We start from the raw sequence: 22,674 nt of genomic DNA on the forward strand, positions 1-22,674 counted from the left end.
ACTATGGTTAAAATTTAACAGAATACAGCTAACTTTCCATGTAATCTTCTTATTCCCTTTTTTGCTTTCAATGTTTTTTTATTTAAAAAAAAAAAACACTATGTAGACACTAGGGCTACAATGTTGACTGAATACCTTCATTTAGAATAAAAATGTTAATTTATAATCCAAAAGTAAAAAAAAAAAACTATTTGTATTTTAGTTGTACACAACAGATTTCATGGAAATAGATTTTCTTAACTCTTCCATAATCTAAAAATCAACGATTTTTTTTATTAAGAAAATGTTCAGGAGAATTAAATGTATTGTGTATCTCATTATTGTTCATTCACTTAATAGTTTAGTATCCCTCATAAAACAAACATTTTAATATTAGATCAAAAACATCCGTATGCAAAACATTTTTTTATTTGTCAAACCATAATATAATATTACAAAATCAACAATAGAAACATTAAATAGCACATGAAATTCAGCAACATTTTACATTAAACTGCAGTGTCATCAAAAATTCCAGAAAAAAAGAGAGATATCAACTTCAATATTAATCAGCAACGGACTGTGTCTTAATGTGACAATCCTGAAGTGTGTAGAGGAGTAACGCAGGTGCACACAGATGACAGCTAGCTTGAACCCTACAGCATGAAGAAGCCACAGCTGCCCTACAAGAAACACAGTTGTCTTCTCACAAATCAACTAAAAAGTTACAAAATAAAAGAATGAAAAGAGCAAGTGTTTTGTGCATCCAAGTGAAAATGGAAGACAAGAAATTCTCTGTATCTGGTGGTGTGTGTTGGTGAGAGAGAGTGATATAAGGCAGCTGCAGGGTCAAAGAACCTCTCTGTGTCGTAAACCATGAGCAGACACATACTGATGACCTCACAGTTTGTCACTCCAGCAACAAGGTCACCAAGAACAATCATACTTGCACACAAACACAGAAACCTAAAGCCAACACAAAATACAAATTCAAGGAAAAAAATGTACAAAAATAGCACTCACACCTGACAAACACACACACGCATCAGTGCAAAAAACGCAACAGTGCCGATGTGAATCACAGCTTACACTTTCACATCATTTCCCAAAATCTCGCGGACGTCCTATGAAATAAAAGTCTGGATGGAGAAGTTCAAGTTTAACGGCAACTGCAAGACCAAGTTCTTCAGTAAACAATGCTCGAATATCCAGTACGCTTTTAGTCCAATCAGCTACAGACAACATTTTATTAAGTGTTTTGTTTTTAGCTTTAGCATTTGGCTAACAAACACAAAATGTACAACCAACCAAACACTGCTTCTTCTGTATTCCTGTGGCGCAGAACACATGTCCAGAGAAGAATACAATTCAGTGCTTTAGCATTTCATAAATGTGAAAACAAACTTCATCACGGGACATGCCAATATTGGTCATTGTTCAGTGTTTGGAGGAAACTGAGGAGGCTTATTGTCGTACTCTGGTGGAGGTGTGAGAGGTTCAATAGTGAACACGTTGCTCTGTTGTATATCACTTAAGCTTTTTCTTCTTAGGTTGTCGGATTTAATGCGCCTAATTTTGAGTGGAATTAGTTTGCGACCAGGACGGCTGTTTCTGCGGGGTCCTGCTCCAGTGCTGGGATCGATTTGGGATGAAGATCTGCGAGCTTGACTGGAGGTATCTCCTAAGTTGTTTTGGCCTTCTTCAAGCTCTTCGTAGGCTGGCAGCTGAGTGATGCTGTTGTGGCGCTCAGAGGTCTGACTGATGGGATACTGACCACTTGTAACCACCTCCTCGTAAGTGGGGACTGTGTAGCTATGAGCTAGTTGATCCATCCTAGACATATAAACACATGCATGTTTACAATTATACTTAGAGTATTACGCTTAATATACACCATTATTCAAGCATTTGAGGTCAGATATATGAAAAGCAACAAAGACATTTTTATAAAAAAAAAAATCAAGGGAAAAAAAGTAGCAATACTATTTTCCAAGACTGACGACATTACGGAATGTGTCTTGAGCATCAGATCAGCATATACGCTTGTTAGGTTTTTTTTTTCAACAACACAGGGGAGCCATATTGTAAAAACAACAGTTCTAGCACTTCTGGAACTGCTTCTGCCTTGGTGACCTTCAGGACGTTGAACCTCACGGTCTTGCTAAGAGTTTGCCATTCTCCAACCGTAACGATGTCACCTACAGTCACATCCCTGAAGCATGGGGAGAGGTGGACAGACATGTTCTTATGTCTCTTCTCAAAACGGTTGTACTTGCGGATGTAATGCAAGTTGTCCCGTCTGATGACGATGGTCCTTTGCATCTTCATCTTGGTCACCACACCGGAGAGAATCCAGCCTCTGATGGACACGTTTCCAGTGAAGGGGCATTTCTTGTCAATATAAGTGCCATCAATAGCTTCTCTGGGGTTTTTGAAGCCCAATCCGACGTTTCTGTGATAACGAGGGAGCTTTTCTTTGCCACTTCCTTCAACTGCCAGAACCCCTTTTTTGTTCTGGAAGATGGTGGGCTGTTTCTGATAATCCCTCACGTTCTGAGTAACCGCCATCTTTGCCAGCCAAGTCGTAAAGAGCTATCCGCTTGTTAAGTATGACATTAAACAAAGTTGCTTCCGGGTCCAAGCGCTACATCAAGCTATATGGGGAGACTCAACAAATGGTAACAAAGCGACGTAATACACAATTGAAAATCACAATTGTAATATATATATATATATATATATATATATATATATATATATATATATATATATATATATATATATATATATATATATATATATATATATATATATATATATATATTGGTGTCTGTGATGTTGTAAGGCCGATCTGTTGTTTACACCATGATTTCACATAAGATTCACTTTGATCTGTGATATGACTAAAAAGTGGTCACTACAAAAATTCCGGCATCAGTGAGTATTTGAAATTATAAACCGATCTAATACTATGTTTTTAAATGAGACACATGCTCGCTAGCATTGCTTAACACTGCAAACCCAGAGTCAGTTCTTCGCTGTTCAAAATGCAAACAAAGGAAGCTGTGCTTTGTTGCCACAACAACCACTGTTGTTAGAACAGCGAAGAAGAAGAGGGTGATGCACTATTTCATTTTTGTATTTCTTTATTTTATGTACAAATTTTTATACAATTATACTGTAAAACTTGAATGGATTTTTTTTTAGTTTAGTGTTTTATTCTTGGCTGAAATTGCTTCAGTAAAGTACAGTAAATAATACTACTGTAAAATGATCATTCCTCAATTCTCTTTTCGGCTTAGTCCCTTTATTAATCTGGGGTTGCCACAGTGGAATGAACCATCAACTTATCAATCATGTTTTACGCAGCGGATGCCCATCACTGGGAAAATTCTATACACACTCATACACTACGGTCAATTTTAGCATACCCAATTCACCTATAGCGCATGTCTTTGGACTTTTGGGGGAAACAAGAGCACCCGGAGGGAACCCATGTGAACACGTGCAGAGAACATGCAAACTCCACACAGAAATGTCAACTGACCCTGCCGAGGCTCGAACCAGCATCCTTCTTGCTGTGAGGCAATGGCACTACCCACTGTGCCACCATGTCGGCCTACTGAAGAATGTCTAATAACAAAATATCACATAAAAACACTCTAGTTAACTGTATGTGTTTTATTAATGGATAAGTCTGAAGCAGACCATAAATTAATTCTGGGTTATAAATTTATACAGGGTTAGTAGTATACATAACTGTTTCTACAGATACACTTCAGTACTCGGTATCGGGAAAGGAAAAAGGGTATCAGAACATCCATACTTCTTAAAAAAAATATCTTGCCAAACCCATATTTTAAACATAAGTAATAATAATGTTCAAGTGAAAAAAGGTAATAAAAATAGACACTTAACATTTAAAATTAATGACTCCTAAAGTCAGGCAGCATGGTGGCTCAGTGGTTAGCACTGTCGCCTCATAGCAAGAAGGTCTCTGGTTTAAGTCCTGGCTGGGTCAGTTGGAATTTCTGTGTGGAGTTTGCATGTTCTCCTAGTGTTCGTGTGGGTTTCCTCTGGGTGGGCCTCTCTCCCAGAGACATGCACTATAGTTGAATTGAATTAATTAAATTGGCCTTTGTGTATGTGTGGGCGAATGTGAGAGTGTATGGGTGTTTCCCACTACTGGGTTGCAGCTGGAAAGACACCCGCTGTGTAAAATATGTGCTGGATATGTTGATGGATATGCACATTCCGCTGTGGCGACCCCTGATCAATAGGGAGACTAAGCTGAAGGAAATTGAATGACTAAAGTCACACACACGCAAAATCTATGTTTTTAACATATACAGTTGAAGTCAGAATTATGAGCCCCCCGGTTATTTTTCCCCCCAATTTTTTGTTTAATGGAGAGAAGATATTTTTCCAACACATTTCTAAACATAATAGTTTTAATAACTCATCTCTAATAACTAATTTATTTTATCTTTGCCAGGATGATAATACATAATATTTAACTAGATATTTATCAAGACACTTCCATACAGTTTAAAGTGACATTTAAAGGCTTAACTAGGTTAATTAGGCTAACTGGGCTGGTTGGGGTAATTAGGCAAGTTATTGTATAAAGATGGTTTGTTCTGTAGACTATAAAAAAAATTCCTCAAAGGGGCTAATAGTTTTTACCTTAAAATGGCTTTAAAAAAATAAAAACTGCTTTTATTCTAGCCGAAATAAAAACAAATAAGACTTTCTCCAGATGAAAAAATATTATCAGACATACTGTGAAAATTTCCTTGCTCTGTTCAACATCATTTTAAAAGAATTATAGAACAGGGGGTGCTAATAAATAATTCTGACTACAACTATATATATATATATATATATATATATATATATATATATATATATATATATATATATATATATATATATATATATATATATATATATATATATATATATATATACACACACATACACACACACACACACACACACTCACAAATACATACATACATACATACATACATACATACATACATACATACATACATACATACAGTTGAAGTCAGAATTATTAGCCCGCCTATGATTTTTTTAATTATTATTTTTTATTATTTTCCCGAATTATGTTTAACAGAGCAGCAGAGAATTTTTACAGTATGTCTGATAATATTTTTTCTTCTGGAGAAAGTCTTATTTGTTTTATTTCAACTAGGATAAAACAGCTTTTCATTTTTAAACACCATTTTAAAGACAAAATTATTAGCCCCTTTGGGCTATTTTTTTTCGATAGTCTACAAAACAAAATATTGTCATACAATAATTTGCCTAATTACCCTAACCTGCCAAGTTGACCTAATTAACCTAGATAAGCCTTTAAATGTCACTTTAAGCTGTATAGAAGTGTCTTGAAAAATATCTAGTCGAATATTATTTACCTGTGATATATTTATATTATTTATCATGGCAACAATAAACATGTATACATGTATACACAATTGTTTGGAAGTTACCACAAGTTATTTTACATTCTGAGCCAACCATGACAAATAATATATTTTAAGAGACTCGCTGACACAGCCATGAGAGTCTGCAGGTGTCACTCTATGATATCATTTCCTGCCATTTTCTCCTGCATGTTTGTTGGACCTTATAACACCGTTTGGAAGACAATTGTTCTCCAAATATAAATAGGTAGAAGTGTTGTTAAAGCCAAAACGTTTTGTTCAGTTTTCTTAGGAACAAAGACACAATCATTTAAAGACATAATTACCATACTGATAAACATATGGATTTAAAAAAAACTATATTTTCATTATTCCGATTGGGAAATCTTTAATATAATATAATATAATATAATATAATATAATATAATATAATATAATATAATATAATATTAAATTTAATTAAAATATAATGTAATGTAATGAAATACGATAAAATATATTACAATAAAATATAATATGATTAAATATAAAACAATATAATAATCAAATCTAAAAAAATGCATTCAAATCACTAAATGTATAAATAGCATTTTAGAAAAAAACAACAACAACAACAAAAAGATTCACATCATTGTCCCTTACAACATGACAAAGTGTACAAATGTGAATTTAACAGTGGTTGTGTATTTAACAGTATGTACTCACGTCGCCCCCTCCTCCTGTGTGTTGGAGGGTGTACTGCCGGCTTCCTGTCCCCTGGCCGCCCGCTGTTTGTTCCGTACACTTAAACACACAGACAGCAACAGCAGCGCCACTCCTCCCCCCACCAGGACGAAAGCCACGGACGAGGTCTCCCGAACTTGTCCAGAGTTCATGCCCGGCTTCGAGCTGTTCCCTCCAGAAGCTGCCGGCACCACGCTCCACACAATCATAACGATCCCTAGTGCGATGAGCCCTACTCCTAAAGCAGCGGTCGCATACTGAGCCCCAGAGTTGCTGCCGTTGGGCCTCCTGGGGTTGGGTGGGGTCTGGTCGCTGTAGGACATGTTTCCAAACCTTACCATGGACTCCAATCTCCACCAGACACTGATTTTATTTTGTCCTATGGCTGCTGTAATGTCTAAAACTTTGGCTTATTTCATTGTTCGTTTCTGCTTTTCCTGGAGCACTGACCCATTCTGTGAACAGAAAATCAGGCGGTTAATCAAAAAAGTGATGGATGAATGAGACAGACTATCATAAAAGAGAGTTTTATATCAATAAACGTCAACATGCCCCATAAAGCCTGTGTTAAAATAGCATAGCGCAATAGCGGCCTAAGCTTCAGGAGTGATAAGGTTTTATCAAACATTATTTATTGTCTACACATATCGGTGAACATGTTAGACTGGCCTAACTTCCCTCCCGAGATTAAGCAGGAGTCCCTCCTGCTCAGCTTCAGTTACAGGTGCGTGAAACTGGAAGAAAGAAAGAGTTTGATTCAGGAGTGAAGTGAGAGAGTTCACTGCTTTCCTAAACACAGACTTTGGTGAAATTTCATCTCCGCTCAGGAAGGTTTACATTGAAGGGAAATGGCAGGCGGCTGAAAAACCCCCAAAACAAAACTAAAATATCTCTACGGACAGTGTGCGTTTTGTTTAACCGTCACATAGACACTAAGGAAAGCACATCATAACTCTGCACTGTCATGCCTACGCAGCTCCTGGTTATCTGTGCAGGCAGGTCTGGAATAAGCCTTTTTACCACACCCTTTATCATTTCTCAGCACGGAAGCAACATCATGCGTTTAGATCGGTGTAAATCTTGTACTTAAAGATAAGATGGTTAATGATGAGATGCATTTCCTTCAGCGGTGATTCATCAGTTTTGATGTGTGTTTGGAAAAGTGTGGGCAGTTGCTCATAAGCTCTGTCTCATTAAGGTCTGCACCGACAGGTATAATTTCACCCTGGCACATTTGACTTGTTGAATGCAACTTCCTTTCTGTAAAAGTGAGGTTCAGAAGTGTACCTGACTGAAATAGATACAAAACATAGATTTTGCTGAGCACGTCTAAGCACGCAGAGAGATAAAATGATGATAGTTAATCCAAGATGTGGAATGGCAGGAATTTCCTTCTTTCAAAAAGGCCAAGGGGCCCAGATTAGACAAGAAAAGAGTGCCACATAAATTCACGTTGCACAGGGGCACCAAACTGGGGGAAGACATATTCAGCCAAGGGAGATCAAGGCTATAAAACTGCACCAGGGATCCAGGAATTCTTGAGAGACCCCTATTTTCTAGACATGGTATTCAGAAGGTATGTGTACATCTTGGAAGTAATTATACACTCACAAAAAAAGTACCATTGGAATTTAAAGGGGCAGTTCACACAAAAATGAAAACCGTGAATATTTACCCACACCACACATGGGTATGGGACAAACGTTTTCAAGGTATACATCGGATTGGAAATGTCAAGGTTTTAACACAGCCAACATTATCTATAATACCATACCTAAAGTATGTGTCAGGTGTTTTTATTTACTTTTTTAAGGACAACAGTAACTTCAGCAGAAAAAAAACATCCAAAGATACCATTTTACCATTTTTTTTTAATTATTCATCCTGACATGTCTTCTTTTCCAAAATATTATAAATCTTTCAAGAAATAAAATATATTGTTTTCAAATGGGAAAAAAAAGTTTTATAGTAAAAAGAATATATTTTAGAGCAGTAATCACAAAACCATGATGCCGTGAGACCGTGATATTTTTATTCAAGATTTTTATACCGCCAAAATCTTATACTGGCCCAAGCCTAACCACACAATACATGACAAAAATGTCAATAAAGGAACAACAATTGAAAGGTATTAGGGCTGAACAATATATCATTTGAGCATCAATATCGCAATGTTTGTATCTGCAATAGTCACATCGTATGATTAGATTTTTAACAATATACAATTATTTATACAGTGATAACCATAACACACTGTTTATTTAACCTTTGTTCGTCTTCTGTCATATTTATATATGAATGATTTTTTCGATTTTATGCAGATGTAACGTTAAGGCATAAAAAAAGACTTGATCACCCTAGTCAACCGAAATTAATGAAATCTTTTCGAATAGAGCTATTCAAGTCATCTGGTGAAATTATACTCATATTGCAATATATATATCGCAATGTCAGATTTGTCCAATATCGTTCTGCCCTACAAAGGTGTCAAAACAAGTTTTACAAAAAGTGCAACATAACTCAAATTCCGAAGTTGTTTGTCTTGTGAATATTTACATTGAGAAACATTAGTCTACACAGCATTGTGAACATGTATGCAGTTTTGGAATTTTGAATTGAACCTGGCTGTCTGTCCATAATTTGTTTCAATCCTTTACCTTTTATGTAACAAAAATAAGTAAGTAAATCAAGACAAAAAGTGTAGAAATACGTGAAGACAAAGTCCTGTAAACGTCCCCTTTAAGAAATCAAAATCTAACGTTACTCAGATTTGAACATCTTTAGGTATCAATGAAAATTGTCCAAATACTGTTGAGATTTATTTCTATCTCTACTCCACAGGGTTTGTAGCCTTTAAAGGAGATTAAAGAAAATATTTTTAAACAGTAAATAAATACTGTTAAATATTTTTAACGTAGTTATTAAGACACCAAACTTATCATCCCGTTGTCTAGGCTACTGACGGAGAGCAAAATCAAATATTCTATTGTAGGGCGAAGTTCAGATTAAACATACAAAAAAAAAAGAAAACAAAACAAACAAACCATGCTGCCTACGGAACCCAGAGAAGGCAATGTATGATGATGAAAAGTAAGAAAAGTTTGAGGAGAGCGAGTCAAACCTCGAGATCACCGGGAGCGTGTTGAGTCTTACCGAGAAAACTTCCCTTCCTTGCGTTGTCCTAGTCCAACGACACTTCTTTTAATCCAAAGATGTACACGTACAGCGAAGTATTTGCTACATTCCTTAAGAAAGTGAAGCTGAACTTCTTAAAGCGGGTTGGCCTTGAGTTCCACAAACACGAACATCTTCCTGTCCCTGCAGTCCAGGATTAACCCTTTAACGGACCCACTGTGAATGCTGCCCCGCCCATGTGCCGTGCGTGGTGGGTGAAAACTTAAGTTTCCCATTCCCTGACATGGTTCATTAAAACTGATAGATGTTGATGCATTATTCAAGAGTTTGAAAATAAGATATATAATACAAAATATAATACAAATTAAAATAAAACTTTATTTTTTTTAAATAAAACATAAACTACAATCAGGGTTTCCAGTGTAATAACTGAAGAAACAACTATGACTTAAGGGATAGTTCATCCAGAAATGAAGACTGTTCTTTTTCTCAACCTGAGGTCATTCAAAAACACGACCTTTTTCCTCTTTAGTAAAACACTAAAGAAGATTTTAATCTAAAACTAGGTAGAAACTGGAAATAAAAACATGGAAAACTAAATTATACCTTGCTCCTGACATATTGAGGCTTTATGAAGTGAAACAATCTGCTTCTGCATAAGTTGTGACGTAAGGATTACTGCTTGTGAGTCCAAGCTGCTACTCAGTTGAATTGGGAAAATGTTAGTTTATGACCCCTTTTTAGTCATATAACACATTTTTTAAATCTAAAATCATGGTGTACAAAACAGTCTCTGCATCACAGCAACATTTTAACAATATATTAAAAAATAATCACTTTCTGGCTATCTGATATTAGACATGGTTATTTGTATTGCGATCATGAATTTTTAAAATATTATAGGCCTTTGTAAACATTCATTATTACTCTTTGTTGAGCCTCCCCATACAGTTTGTAAGAGCCAGAAGCTGCTTCGTATGATGTTAGACTTAACAAGTGAATTGGGCTGTGCAAGGGGAAAACAGGGCACAAAGTAACACTTTTTGGTTTTGGCCCAAATAATGATTAAAGTAATGGGGTTAGACAAACCATGTTTTTTACTAACAATGCACAAGTCTCTCCTACAAATGAGCACTGAAAGTATGATTGCCGGACCTATGGTTTCTGTGTAGTATAGCCAAAAGTGCCAGGAGTAAAAATGTTATTTACCTCAAATGCGGTGCAAATTGTAACAGACAGAGGGTTAGTAGTAACACATGCTTAAAAAGGCAGATTTCACATAATTAATTTAAATTCGGTTTACTTTAGATAGTGTATTTCCTCTTTTTATTCTACGTAGAACAGCATGCTTATTTATTATCTATTGGATAAACATATTTGGATTTGTTAGCATTATTATACAATGCATTTATTTGCATTATTAGCAATAAATTTACTTTTTTTCTATAAAAAACTTGAATAGAATTAGTTTTTATACATTTTTATTAAAAAAGTTTCCAACAATACACTCAAAATTAAAAAAAATATTTAGTTTGTTCAATTGGTGTCCAACAGTATGTGACTTATTTGTAAAACCCTATTACTAACTAACCCTGCCGTGTTGTGTTTTCCTCAAAACTATCTAGCAATTTCTGTGTTCCATCTTTCAAATTCCTAGAAGACGGTAATCACAATATAAGATTTTACTTACATCATTTTACAGATTTTTTGAGTATAATAAAAATACTTTATGCTGCAATAATGCTGGTTTCTCCTGTGTTATTCATTCAAATTTCGCCAAACTTTTTCAATAACTGGCAGAAAATGTCTGCCAACATTGTGGTAAATCATAACAAAGCATGCCATGGTTAAGGCTGAGCAAGTACCTTAAAACGCTGTGTTACATTTCACCCTAAGTTACTTTGTGCCCTGCTCTCCCCTACATCTGAAATGGCATATTTCGATACTTTATAGTATGTGAAAAACAACACTGAATTTAAAAGAAATTGAAAAGTACAGTAAACAGTACTGAATTCATAATATTCGAAAAATATTAGGCAAGAAGTACCTGGATGACCTATTACTGCTGGCAAGATTCTGAAGTGTGCATCCAAATTAAGCTTTACTATATACCATGAGGCCACAAGAGAGAATTTATGAATGGGAATGAAGCATAGGTCACACAATAATGATAAAACGGTAGATGTTTCTGAATTCTACTCAAAATCATACTATACAGAACTTATTTTTCGAACAGTCGTTAGATAAGTTCAAATTGAAATGTATTACCCTCATGAGTAGTAGTCAATTTTGATTCAGCTTTTGCCTGCGTAACAATTTAAACAAACATGACATTTTAAAAAACAGCGTCAGCTCTTGTGGGAGTTTGAGCTCACGGAAGATTTGTTTTGCTTTATAAGAGCTCAATTTATCCGCCAGGTGGTATTGATTTTGCCATATGCTTTTTTTGACTCTCAAAAGAAAAGAAAAAAAATTGTGAAAGAAAAACTGCCAGAAGCTGTTGACTTGGATTTTATAAATCACCAAGGACAACAATTTCAGCTAAAAATCTTCTTTAGAGTTCAACCTAAGAAAAACAAAAAGCACCCACATCTCCAGTGGCCCGAGGATGAGCAAATTAACAGCAATTTTTTCTTTTCAGTTGAACCATTTTATTCCTCTCTTTATAATTCAGTCATTTTGCCTGTATAATAATTAATGATAATCTTCTGGGCGACTGTAGATGTGTTGGCATGCTGTCACGGACTTAATTTATCACATTTAAATGTCTCTAATCTCTTACAGGTTTTAAGATACCAGTCTTATTAATCACTCCGGTTTCCAGACCCACATAAATCTGTCAGAAGGGGTTCATCCAAACATAAATTCCTAGAGCGGAACAAACGCTCAGCAATATTTACCTTCTGTGATTCTGGCATTGTTAATGCTGTTGGACAAAGGTTGACCGTATAGGCAAGCTGCTTCCTCATAACTGTGCCTGTTTAAGATAAAGTACTCAACTCTTATAGTAAACAGAACAAGGAGTGCTCTGAAAAGCATTGCGTATGTTTTTCACTATAACAAAGTACATTAATAATCCTGTGGGATTATTGAGGGTGTGATTTGTTACAGACATTAGAAATGTGTAAGAGAAATACTAAACTCAAAAGACCTTTTGAAATGGAGAATGTGTTGTCTTTGAACATGTTGGCCTCTTTAAAACTAGAAGTGGCCTGATAAACAGTGTGAATGTCCAACAGTCATATCTGTGATCTTTGCGCAATTACTAGGATGATTAGAATAATCCCTGCAACTTATCAATGTGTCTGACCTTCACGTTGGTAACATGCTAGATGATACTGAGATTAGTGATTTACAATTTGAACACAAAATGCAATGTTTGGGTAAATAAGAAGCAAACGGCTTCTCAGAGACAAATGTCATATTACACAAAATTATCCACTGTGATTGGACAAACATGAGCAGTGACCAGTAGTTAAGGACCTGGGGACGGATTGATGAAACCTTAAGAAGACCTCTCCTGAAATTTACTTCTTATTTAATAACTTGGAGAAAAACCCGTTAAGGATTGTTTAGATTGTTCTTATAAAATTTGAGATTTTCTTTATTTTTTCCAGAATTGCACTTGAAGGGAAAGTTCACAAAAATACAATTGATTTCATAATTTACTCACCCTTGACTTGTCGCAAACCTGTTTGAGTTTCTTTGTTCTATAGACCACAAAAGAAGATATTTTTATTAAATGTTAAAAACCAGTATTCATTGACTTCAATAGTAGGATCTTTTCTTAAGTTTGCTGATGCAGAAAGCCTTATTCACGTCTTTATTACATCTAGATTTTTATTAATAGTATTACTATTGATGTCAATGGTTAGCAGTTTCCAACACACCTCAAAATATCTCCATTTGTGTTAAGCAGGGAAAAAAAGTCAAAGATTTGGAAATATATAGCGAGGTAATGTTTTATTTTGGGATGAATTATCCCTTTAACCCTTACTGTATGTACTGTTGGGGATGTTTTCATCCACTCGGGTGATTTTGAGTCTTAATTTGGCCATTACTTTTCTCTGTTTCAGCTAGCGGAATGATTTTTGGTGAAAAAAACTTATTTTGACACATATTTTAACAAAATCCTTTAAATTTGTTAAAGTACTCAACGATACACTGGGCAAATTTACTAGCCTTTTAAATTAAAGCAGCTTAACTCAGTGGATATTTTCATCCCTATAACAAAAGGGTAGTAAATTTGAACAGTGCACAAGGGTTAAAAAAATACTGAACATTTAACCTTAGAAAATTTTCATGAATCTGGCCATATTTATCCGACAACAGCATAAAACAACTGTGAGAATTTTCCTAACAGTATAAAGCCAAGTGGAACCAGAACTTTAAATTTAAACAATAATGTGCCATGTAACATAACATTTATAGTAAATTCTAATTAAATCTAATATCTAGTATCATTTCTTAAAATATTAATTAAAAAATACTTACTTTAACAAAAAAAAAGAAAAAAAGAAAATCCAACTTAAAGAATGAAAATTTTGGAGATCTCACAAAACATCCAACTGAACACATTTTTTCAAATGAATTCTTAACACGGTCTCACTTTGAGACAAATGAGTCTACCTTCACAATAAAATAAGGTCTACAAAACAATGCTGAGGCCAACTGGCAAACTGAATCTAGAATCTGAAAATGTGAGATTTCTTCAGTTTAGCTTGAAAAGTAAAATAAAATCCTCCCCTATCTGGGAGAATTAGGAAAATGTCATGTTTTCAGGTGTAGTTTGACAAGAGAGAGACTCAGACATTAGTGAGCTCAGCAGCAGAAAAATGGCGAACCGGGCAACGCTCCCGTTGTAGCGAAACCTCCTGAAGTCCATTCCTTGGAAATGATCCAGATCTGCTCTGGTGGCTGATGTTCCGTGCAGTCAGATTCTTTGGGCTGAGACCGAGCTGCTGCTGTAGGAAGAAACAGGTCTATCAGATTTCTGATTCAGTGCTTTTACAAATATTTGACTTTTAAGAATCATTCAAGCAATGATACAAATCTTAAGTCTCTGCGGATGCTTTGTTACTGAGAAATACACTCAAAGATTTTGCAGAAAAAAGACCCTGCAAGGAGAGCACATAATGGTTGTGCAAAGAGTTTCATAATGTATTGAATGACCACATTTAAAGAGATGGTTCTCAAAAGAATAATAACATTAAATCATATTATTCGCCTCAAGTCATAATTCTTCAGAACACAAAAAATGATGCTATGAACCAAACAACACTAGAGCACCACTGACTACTATCATCTAAATTAGGGCTGCACAATATATCGTAAGATCTGCAATGTTGAGTCGGAATTATAGTTGGCATGGAGCTACAGAACACACTTGATTTGTAGCATCTTTGCTGAGTTTAACCATAAAATAGTGAAAATGTATCCTGTACATGTGTTTTTAAGGCCTGTGACTCAGCATTTCAAGAGAGTTTGACGCTGTTTGGAGGTGTAACAAAGACGAACTGCATTTATTTATACAGAATTTTATACGATATATGTTGAAAACAATTTCTTACTTTGAATTTTTGTAGTTACTAGTGTAAATATCTACTGTACATTTCAAATTGAAAATAAGATTATTTTACTTACCTAACAGAGAGATAGTTTTGATTGTTTTAAGGAAAAATCTCCAAATTTGGACTTATTTAGACTCTTAAAATTGACTTGCTCTAAGAATTTGTTTAGGACTAGAAATGAGACAAAGTAAGAAAAGCATTTTTTGCATTGTAATTATTCAATGTCTATCACTCAATACTGTTGGACTCCTCAAAAAAACGACAAATAGAGATATTCAAACCATCTTGTGAAACCATTGTTTTTATATTGCAATATTTATTGCAGAAAAATAACATGAGAGTAAGTAAATGATGATAAAAAAATGGAATGACTTAAAAATGTTGATAAATATAAAACTAAATATATATAGCATTAAAGAAGCAGATGAGAGCTTTAAATGATCTTTTCAAACCTCTGTATTAGACTTTTTTTGTAAAGAGAAAACTGACTGTCATACATTGCCATGAATTGCCATGAATTAATTAAGTCACACACTAAATTGGCAATCATTTTGACAACCCTTGACCTGTATAGCTATGGGAAAAATGAAGGGCTCGTGTGATCTTTCCATTTCAGTTGATATATTGGACATTATTTTATTCTATAAAGACCTGATCAAATTTCTTTCAAGTATAAATTTTAGATCTGTTTTTTCTACAAAAAAGTAACTATAAATGATGACAGACTGGAATGATACTGTGGAAATAAAATGTATACAAATGCATTTCAGCTGAAAAACAATAAACACACTGACAGTCAACCAGAATTTATCTTGCATTACAGAGCGTCAACATTCAAAGCGGCAAAAGACAAAACACAAAATCTTACTTATTAGTGCAAACTCTAATATAGTCATCTTTCCTGATTCTTAATTAAAGAACATACGGTTCAGGTTTAGTTTTGTACCTTCACCCTCCTCAAAGACTGCTGGTCATCATGACAGCTTGGTGATGAGCTGCTCAGAGAACTCTGCCGGTGGAGTGTGGGCGGAGTCCCCAAAGGCTCAACTTCCTGCTCAAGCCCCGCCCTACAGATAAACACTTCTGTTAAGAAACTCTCTTCATCTTGTAAGACGAATTTAAAAAGACATTTAATGGTTCAGTGATGTGTATTTTTTCATTTTAATAACAGCTTGCCTGTAGCTTAAGTCTTAGAGCATGGTAGCAATGCTCATGTTGTGTACTTTTAATTAAATGTAAGTAGTTCTGGATAAAATCACCTGCCAAATACAAAAATTGAAAAATTCAAATATGTTTGTTGAGTTTTACTTGTAATGTTTAAGAGACAGTTCACCCAATAAAGTACTCAATATTTACTCGCCCTCAAGTAGTTCCATATATTTTTATCCTGTTAAACAGAAATGAAGATATTTTGAAGGGGGCTGAAAACCTGTAAACACTGACTTTCTATCGTAGGAAAAACAAATACTATGGAAGTTAATGAAAACAGGTATCCAGCTTTCTTTGAAATATCTTCTGAACAAATTTGGAAGAAGTTAAGAGTGAATAAATGACAGAATGGTCGGCTTTGAGTGAAAAATAATTTTAACGTTTTTTTTACAAACACACAGGTTGAATGTAATTTCCTGAAATCGATGCTCCATGGAGTTTGAGAAATGTTTTCTTTTGTTTGTTGGATATGTCAAAAATATCATCCCAGTAGTAATTGCAACATCTTACAGTCTATCTCCCTAGGAAAGATTGCTAGACACTGATTAATGTAACAAAAAAAATATAGAGATATTTATATATTTTGCGATTCTATTGTGGAGGAAAACTTTTAGAAACTTTTCTATTACAATATAAACTTTAAATATTACACTATTATTGCACAACCACAGTGATCACCACTAATGAAAAGCCTAATAATAAACTTCACAATATTTATTACATTTTTATAGATCCTAATACAGTCTCTGAGGTACAGTCAGTGGGTTATTCTTTACCTGAAATGTTTATCTTTTCATCCTGAAACACCAGGCTAATTTTAAATCGCAGGTTTTAGTTTCCACTTCCCATCACTCAATTGGGGTGTTTTTTTTCTGAAGTGAATATCTATAATTTACATCATTAAACACATTTCATCAGGATCCGACAATTCTGAATGGACTTCTCAGCTGCTGTAGTTGCCCTGTTTGCATAAACAGAACAATGTGTCCAAAGCAACACCATTTCTATTTAAAGGGCACCTATGGTGAAAAATCTACTTTTCAAGCTGTTTGGACAGACATGTGTGTGGGTATAATGTATAGAGCGTCATATTGCGGGAAGTCAAAACCAATGAAGCAACACACCCCTAAAACAACGACCTGTGTACATGCCCCCAAAACGACTTTTTAACACATTATAATAAACAAATCTGAACTGTGTTTTGAACTGAACCTGAACTGGCACACTCAGAAGAACCATAATATTAATATTAAATCATAAAAAGGGGTAAACTATGTGCCCTTTAAAATATGTTCAATGCAGCCCTGATTTTTTATTTGATTTCTTTTCATGTGATACAATGTTTGCATCCAGTGCAGTGCTCTGAGCAACCGAATACCAGTGGGTGGAGGAAGTGTATATGCAAATGAATGCACCCCTGTGACATCACATGGCACCTTGTTGGCAAACAAGATCCTCTTAAGGCTTGATTAAATAAATACTTTGTTAATGATTAGAATGTTTTAAAGGTTTAAACTTGCAAGTTGATAATAAAACAAAGACCTCTCCTATGTCAAAAAAATATTAAGGCATGGGTCATGGGTCCTTTAACAACAGTGATGAATTCATCTGTAGTGTTCTTAGACACATACTGTCAGTGACTCTCTCACCTGGCTGCACTGACAAGAGCCTTCATCTCCTCACTCAGGTGATGACGGACCATGTGCTTGTTGCTTGGAATACATAAAGCTGTTGCCATGGTGTCAGATCTGAAAGAAGGATCCAACACCATGACGGCACCATGCACTCCACTTGTCTGAAGATTGTCAGCAAACTCCTGAATGAAAACACAAAGACACTTTTTGCTCTCAGTTTTTCCCCCCACACACCAACATCTAGCATAGCTGTATTCTCTCTTTGGCACCTTCAGATCAATCTCTTTGATCCATTTAATGATGCGTTGACAAGTCCAGACGGCAGGGTCTGTGTTTTGATTCTCACACTCTGAACGTCTGGACTGCAAAATCTGCAGTAAAAAAAAAAACATGTGTGTTTAGTTAAACAAGTGTTTGACTTCATTTACTTACTATAAAGTGCATTAGTGCCTGTCTGCCTTTTGGCAGAGCTGCTTCAGGAAGTATTTTTATCATTTATTTTCCCCACAGGGATTTTTAATCTAAATGCATTTGTTAAAATTTTACAAGCAATGAACCAAACAAACCAGCTACTGTATGAAATGAATCACAGCAAATGCAAAAACTTGTATGACAATCTGACACAAAGGTAGAAGTCTGTGCACTTAAAACTTTAATAAGCGACAGAACCACAATTCTAAAAATGTCAAACAATATAAAAAACACTCTTGCTAATTTCAAGTCCTTCTTAAAAGTTAAATTTATGAGATGGCAATTCAATTACAGTTTGGTAAGGTACACTGCGTTGTCGCCCATCCAAGTTTTAGGGTTTTAGGAACAACAAATAATAACTTCACTTCTAATTGATCATTTGGTATCAGAAGTGGCTTATATGAAAGGCAAAGGCCTCTTGATTACGCTTATTTTACCTAAATAAATTATAATCATGTCTTGATTTTTAATGATTTAAATAGGACATTAAGGTCTGACTTTGCTTAGACAAAAGTCTTGTCACTTAACAGAAATAGTGTACAGTATAGAATATAAAGTCATGGTGCAGTGGAAAAAGAATGAATATTGTGTTTGACTAACATGAGTTTGCATCCATACATCTTGCATCCATACATCTCTCCATACATCTCTGCAATGACTCAAGTAACATTAATAAAGTCATCTGGAAAGACAAAGAAAGCGTTCTTGCAGGACTCCCAGAGTTCATCAAGATTATTAGGATTCATTTGGATGCCTCCTCTTTCAATAATGTTCATCTCTGGTGACTGAGCTGGCCAATTCTGAAGCACATTGACCCTCTTTGCTTTCAGGAACTTTGATGTGGAGGCTGAGGTATGAGAAGGAGTGCTATCCTGCTGAAGAATTTGCCCTCTTCTGTGGTTGGTGGTTTATGTAATGGGGTGCACAAATGTCTTGATACCTCAGGTTTGATACCTCTCTTGGATGCCCACAAACTGAATGTAACCACAAACAATGATTTTTCTTTCACCAAACTTGACTGATTTCTGTGAGAATCTTGGGTCCATGTGGGTTCCAATGGGTCTTCTGCAGTATTTGTGATGATTGGGATGCAGTTTAACAGAGGATTCATCAGAAAAATCTACCTTCTGCCACTTTTCCAAATGATCTACTAGAAGTCAAGTAATTATTTGTTGCATTTACAGCTGGGATCAACAACAAGACTTTTTTTGTAAGGTAGTGTACAATATGGTCAAGCCACCAGTGTTAAATGATTTGTAACTCTTCTTTTACAAAATAATAAATAAACAATGTACATCCTCTTTTATTTGTTCCCTGTTTTATTCAAGGTGTTGTAAACTGAATGGTCATGCATTCTAACATAACTGCACAAACATATTCACTGTGAATGACCAAAATAACTAATACATATATATGGTATTTTTATGAGTTTTATGAACTATGTGATTAAACATGAATATTTGAAAAATAAGTTCAATTATTATGAACAAATGTGCTCAACAAAAGCAAGTATAAAGTCTGAGCTCACAACAGGGCTGTCTTTAAAATCTGTTTCCTATTTAAAGCAAATGAATGCCCCTTTGCTTCTGGAACCCAACTGTTGTGCTCAATAGAAGCTTGCTGTGTTTTTATGATGTTTGTTATGGTTGTTTTTCCTTTTTGGTAAGCTTTAGTGCCTGTGGGAATTCCCAGCACACTCTTCTTCGGGTTTATGTGTGTGTTTTTACCTCTTTGTCAAAGTTAAGCGTGTGTAGCAGTTGTATTCCCAGCAGGAGGCTGTTCTGGTGGGCTTTTTTAGATACGTGCAGATGTTTCTCCAAGTCAGCACGTGTGAGGGTACTCAGGAGACGTCCGTCCACAAGGTGAGTGTGAAAGAACTGGGAATATTGAGGGAGACCCACATCAGTCAGCCATGCCTGAGCCACCCAGTGATGATCCAGTTCAGCTGCTTTAGAAAGACTGAGACACACAATTCATTTATTCATTCATTCTTCTTCCGCTTAGTCCCTTTATTAATCAGATGGTCACAACGGAATGAACCGCCAACTTATCCAGCATATGTTTTATGCAGCGGATGCCCTTCCAGCTGCAACCCAGTACTAGGTAACTATAATATGTCCACTGAGAGTAGGAATAAAATCTGTTTTGTATGTGTAAAAAAATTAATACAATTTATAAATACCATTGTTCAATAATCAAGCTTTAGTTTTGTGTTACTGTGTGTTTAAATTACCTTAAATATGGTTAACAAATATATAAAATACAATCTTAGGACATTTTAATGGTTTAAGTAAATACTAAAAGTTCAAAACCAAACAGTTATTTCATGACTGTTCAGTGGTGTTCAATGCTGTTTTCATTTCAAAATTGAACATTTTGTCATCATTTACTCACCCTCAAACCAATCCATTATATACAGTAAAGTGACTGTATCTATTCACAGGACCTAGATTAAACAGCTTGTTTCATTCATGTTCTTTTTTTTTTATAAAGAATTCCTCTGTGATATTTTGGAAACTTCTATCATTTGGTTGCCTGAACCTTAAAGGGGTGGTCTAGAGTGTATTGTTAAGGCTTGGTTGTGTTTATAAGATGCAAAGCAATGTGTGCTCATGCTTCATTTGTGAAAAAATATCCTACTTTAATTATTTACTGCTACTCAGCTAACATGAAAACGACTGTCATTTTTCCTAGTTCTTCCGAAGGTCCGACCTCAAGAGGCTCTGATTGGTCAGCTAACATATTGTGCTGTGATTCGCAGATCGGCTCCATGTCACCAGGAAAAGCGTGAACAATGTCTCCACAAGCACACGCTTTCTTTGCTGTTAACCATATCAGTTTGAGCCTGAACCGGACAGAAAATGAGGAGCTGAACACAGCTGAACCTCACAGCTGCTTTCTAAAATAAAATCTGACAAGTTTCTTCCACTTTGATGAAATGTCACATACCTTTTGCTAGTTTGTTATTTGAGATGTAGAATGCAGGGAAGGTGGCTGCTGATGATTGTGGCTGTTCACAGTGGTTTGACGCATAAATATGAATTTGTGGCTAAATTGTTAACAGTGCCAAACAGCATTTTCCGTTGTCTCCGTCGTGGAACTGCTCCTTCTTTGAGGATTTTTTAGCCGAATGCAGCACTGAACTGAGAGATTTTGGAAGCTGTCCTTTGTCATTTGCTAGCTTTATATATTTTTTATTCTCTGGAACGTAATTGAAATTAAATTGCAAGCACTTCTCTCTTTGTGTTGTGTCCTTTGAAAGCCCAAATACAGAAACAGAAGAAGCTTGGTGGAAATAGCAGCATTTGGACGGCATTTTAGCTTTCTCTGCAATAACATTACAGCGCATCTGGGGCCACACCCTAAGGGTATATGCGCATGGTGAATGCACATGACCTGAAGCGTTTGTGATTTCACTAACCCGGATGTTTTTTTTTTTTTTTGTTTTTTTTTTTTTGTAGTCCCCAAACTTTGTTTGCTGTTGGCATTGCTAAGCTAACTCTGTAAAAGCCAATGTCTCCCTTTCATATATTATCCCTTATGTGGTTTAAAACCTTTATGAGTTTCTTTCTTCAGTTGAAATCAAAAGAAGATATCTTGAAGAATTCTGATTGCTGAGACCTATCGACTTCCATAATAAGAAAAAAAAACTGAAAACATTTAGACGGGTCGCAGCTACCAGCATTTTTTCCTAAATATTTTCTTTTATGTTCAAAAGAATGAAGAAAATCAAACAAGTGAAGGGCAAGTAAATGATGGCAGATTTCTTTTCTGGCATAATTTTTAGTTTGATTGTGACATAAAAGTGTTTAAATTACTTTTTTGAACTATTAACATGCCTTGTCATTACAAACATCGAATAATAAGATGTTTTTAAATTGACCTTGACTGTGTCAGTAATGAGGACTGTAGGGGTTTCCTCTATGAGTGAATTTTCTGTTATGTTTTTGTTGTTGTCTTATGGCATGTCTCACCCATGTCCTGCTTCAGCATCCCTGTAATCTTCAATGGCCAGACGGAGTTTCCTGCGATGCATTGAGTTACTGATTCCCAAAACATTTCCCAGATCCTCATCCGTAAGAACTAACAAGACCTAATAAAGACACAGATTGAACATTCATGCCAAACACTGCTTGTTGAAACACCCTACAGCATTAAAAGCTGATATGATCAGCAGTGCGCAATAGATTAGAGAATAATGACGTAGACAACTGTTTAAGTAATAAAATGACAGGTTGTCATTTACCTTCCCGCTTTTGACGTTGTCGGCACAGGCGCGCATGTACATCGGCATGGCCATAATCACTTCCAGCCACGCCTGCACGGTTCCTGCCCTCCAACGACACATGGGCGCCGAGCGCGCGAGCTCCACCTGCTGAAGACGATCCAGCTGCTCCTCGCATTCTGATAGGCTCACGCTGAGGCGGGCGGGGCTTGACAAACTGTCGGAGTCTAGATTGGTGGATTAGGAGAGAGGGGCGGAGCTTAACGAGAGGTAAA

The 22,674-nt window shown here is 35.6% G+C and overlaps 3 protein-coding genes and 1 long non-coding RNA gene across 8 annotated transcripts in view; all 4 read right to left on the bottom strand.

Annotated features, from left to right (window-relative positions):
• Window positions 1-22,674, bottom strand: part of LOC147842651 (uncharacterized) — a 464,331-nt gene that overhangs the window by 214,284 nt on the left and 227,373 nt on the right. The window lies entirely within an intron of this gene.
• On the bottom strand, window positions 391-9,467 carry tmem51a (transmembrane protein 51a). The gene is made up of 3 exons (NM_001077730.2): window positions 9,309-9,467; window positions 6,138-6,610; window positions 391-1,812 (listed from the first exon to the last, which is right to left on the bottom strand). Exons 2-3 carry the CDS (start codon window positions 6,494-6,496, stop codon window positions 1,410-1,412), a joined length of 762 nt encoding a protein of 253 aa, NP_001071198.2. The 5' UTR covers window positions 6,497-6,610; window positions 9,309-9,467; the 3' UTR covers window positions 391-1,409.
• On the bottom strand, window positions 1,813-2,572 carry rps11b (ribosomal protein S11b). The gene has a single exon (XM_087264831.1). The coding sequence runs from the start codon at window positions 2,545-2,547 to the stop codon at window positions 2,026-2,028; it is 522 nt and encodes a 173-aa protein (XP_087120957.1). The 5' UTR covers window positions 2,548-2,572; the 3' UTR covers window positions 1,813-2,025.
• The window catches only part of kazna (kazrin, periplakin interacting protein a), a 154,683-nt gene continuing 144,870 nt past the window's right edge, over window positions 12,862-22,674 (bottom strand). For 4 of the 5 annotated variants that reach the window (XM_087262548.1, XM_087262549.1, XM_087262551.1 and 1 more), the window contains 7 exons: window positions 22,421-22,626; window positions 22,149-22,267; window positions 19,902-20,133; window positions 17,973-18,074; window positions 17,719-17,885; window positions 15,807-15,927; window positions 12,862-14,254 (listed from right to left, as the gene is read on the bottom strand). In XM_087262548.1, the coding sequence (XP_087118674.1) occupies window positions 14,096-14,254; window positions 15,807-15,927; window positions 17,719-17,885; window positions 17,973-18,074; window positions 19,902-20,133; window positions 22,149-22,267; window positions 22,421-22,626 (1,106 nt within the window). In that variant the 3' untranslated portion in view covers window positions 12,862-14,095. The remainder of the gene's footprint in view (window positions 14,255-15,806; window positions 15,928-17,718; window positions 17,886-17,972; window positions 18,075-19,901; window positions 20,134-22,148; window positions 22,268-22,420; window positions 22,627-22,674) is intronic. The other variant, NM_001128289.1, reaches the window with a different exon arrangement.

Source organism: Danio rerio, chromosome 8 (genome assembly GCF_052040795.2).
Source record: "Danio rerio strain M-AB ecotype USA chromosome 8, GRCz13ab, whole genome shotgun sequence".
Taxonomy (NCBI): Eukaryota; Metazoa; Chordata; class Actinopteri; order Cypriniformes; family Danionidae; genus Danio; species Danio rerio.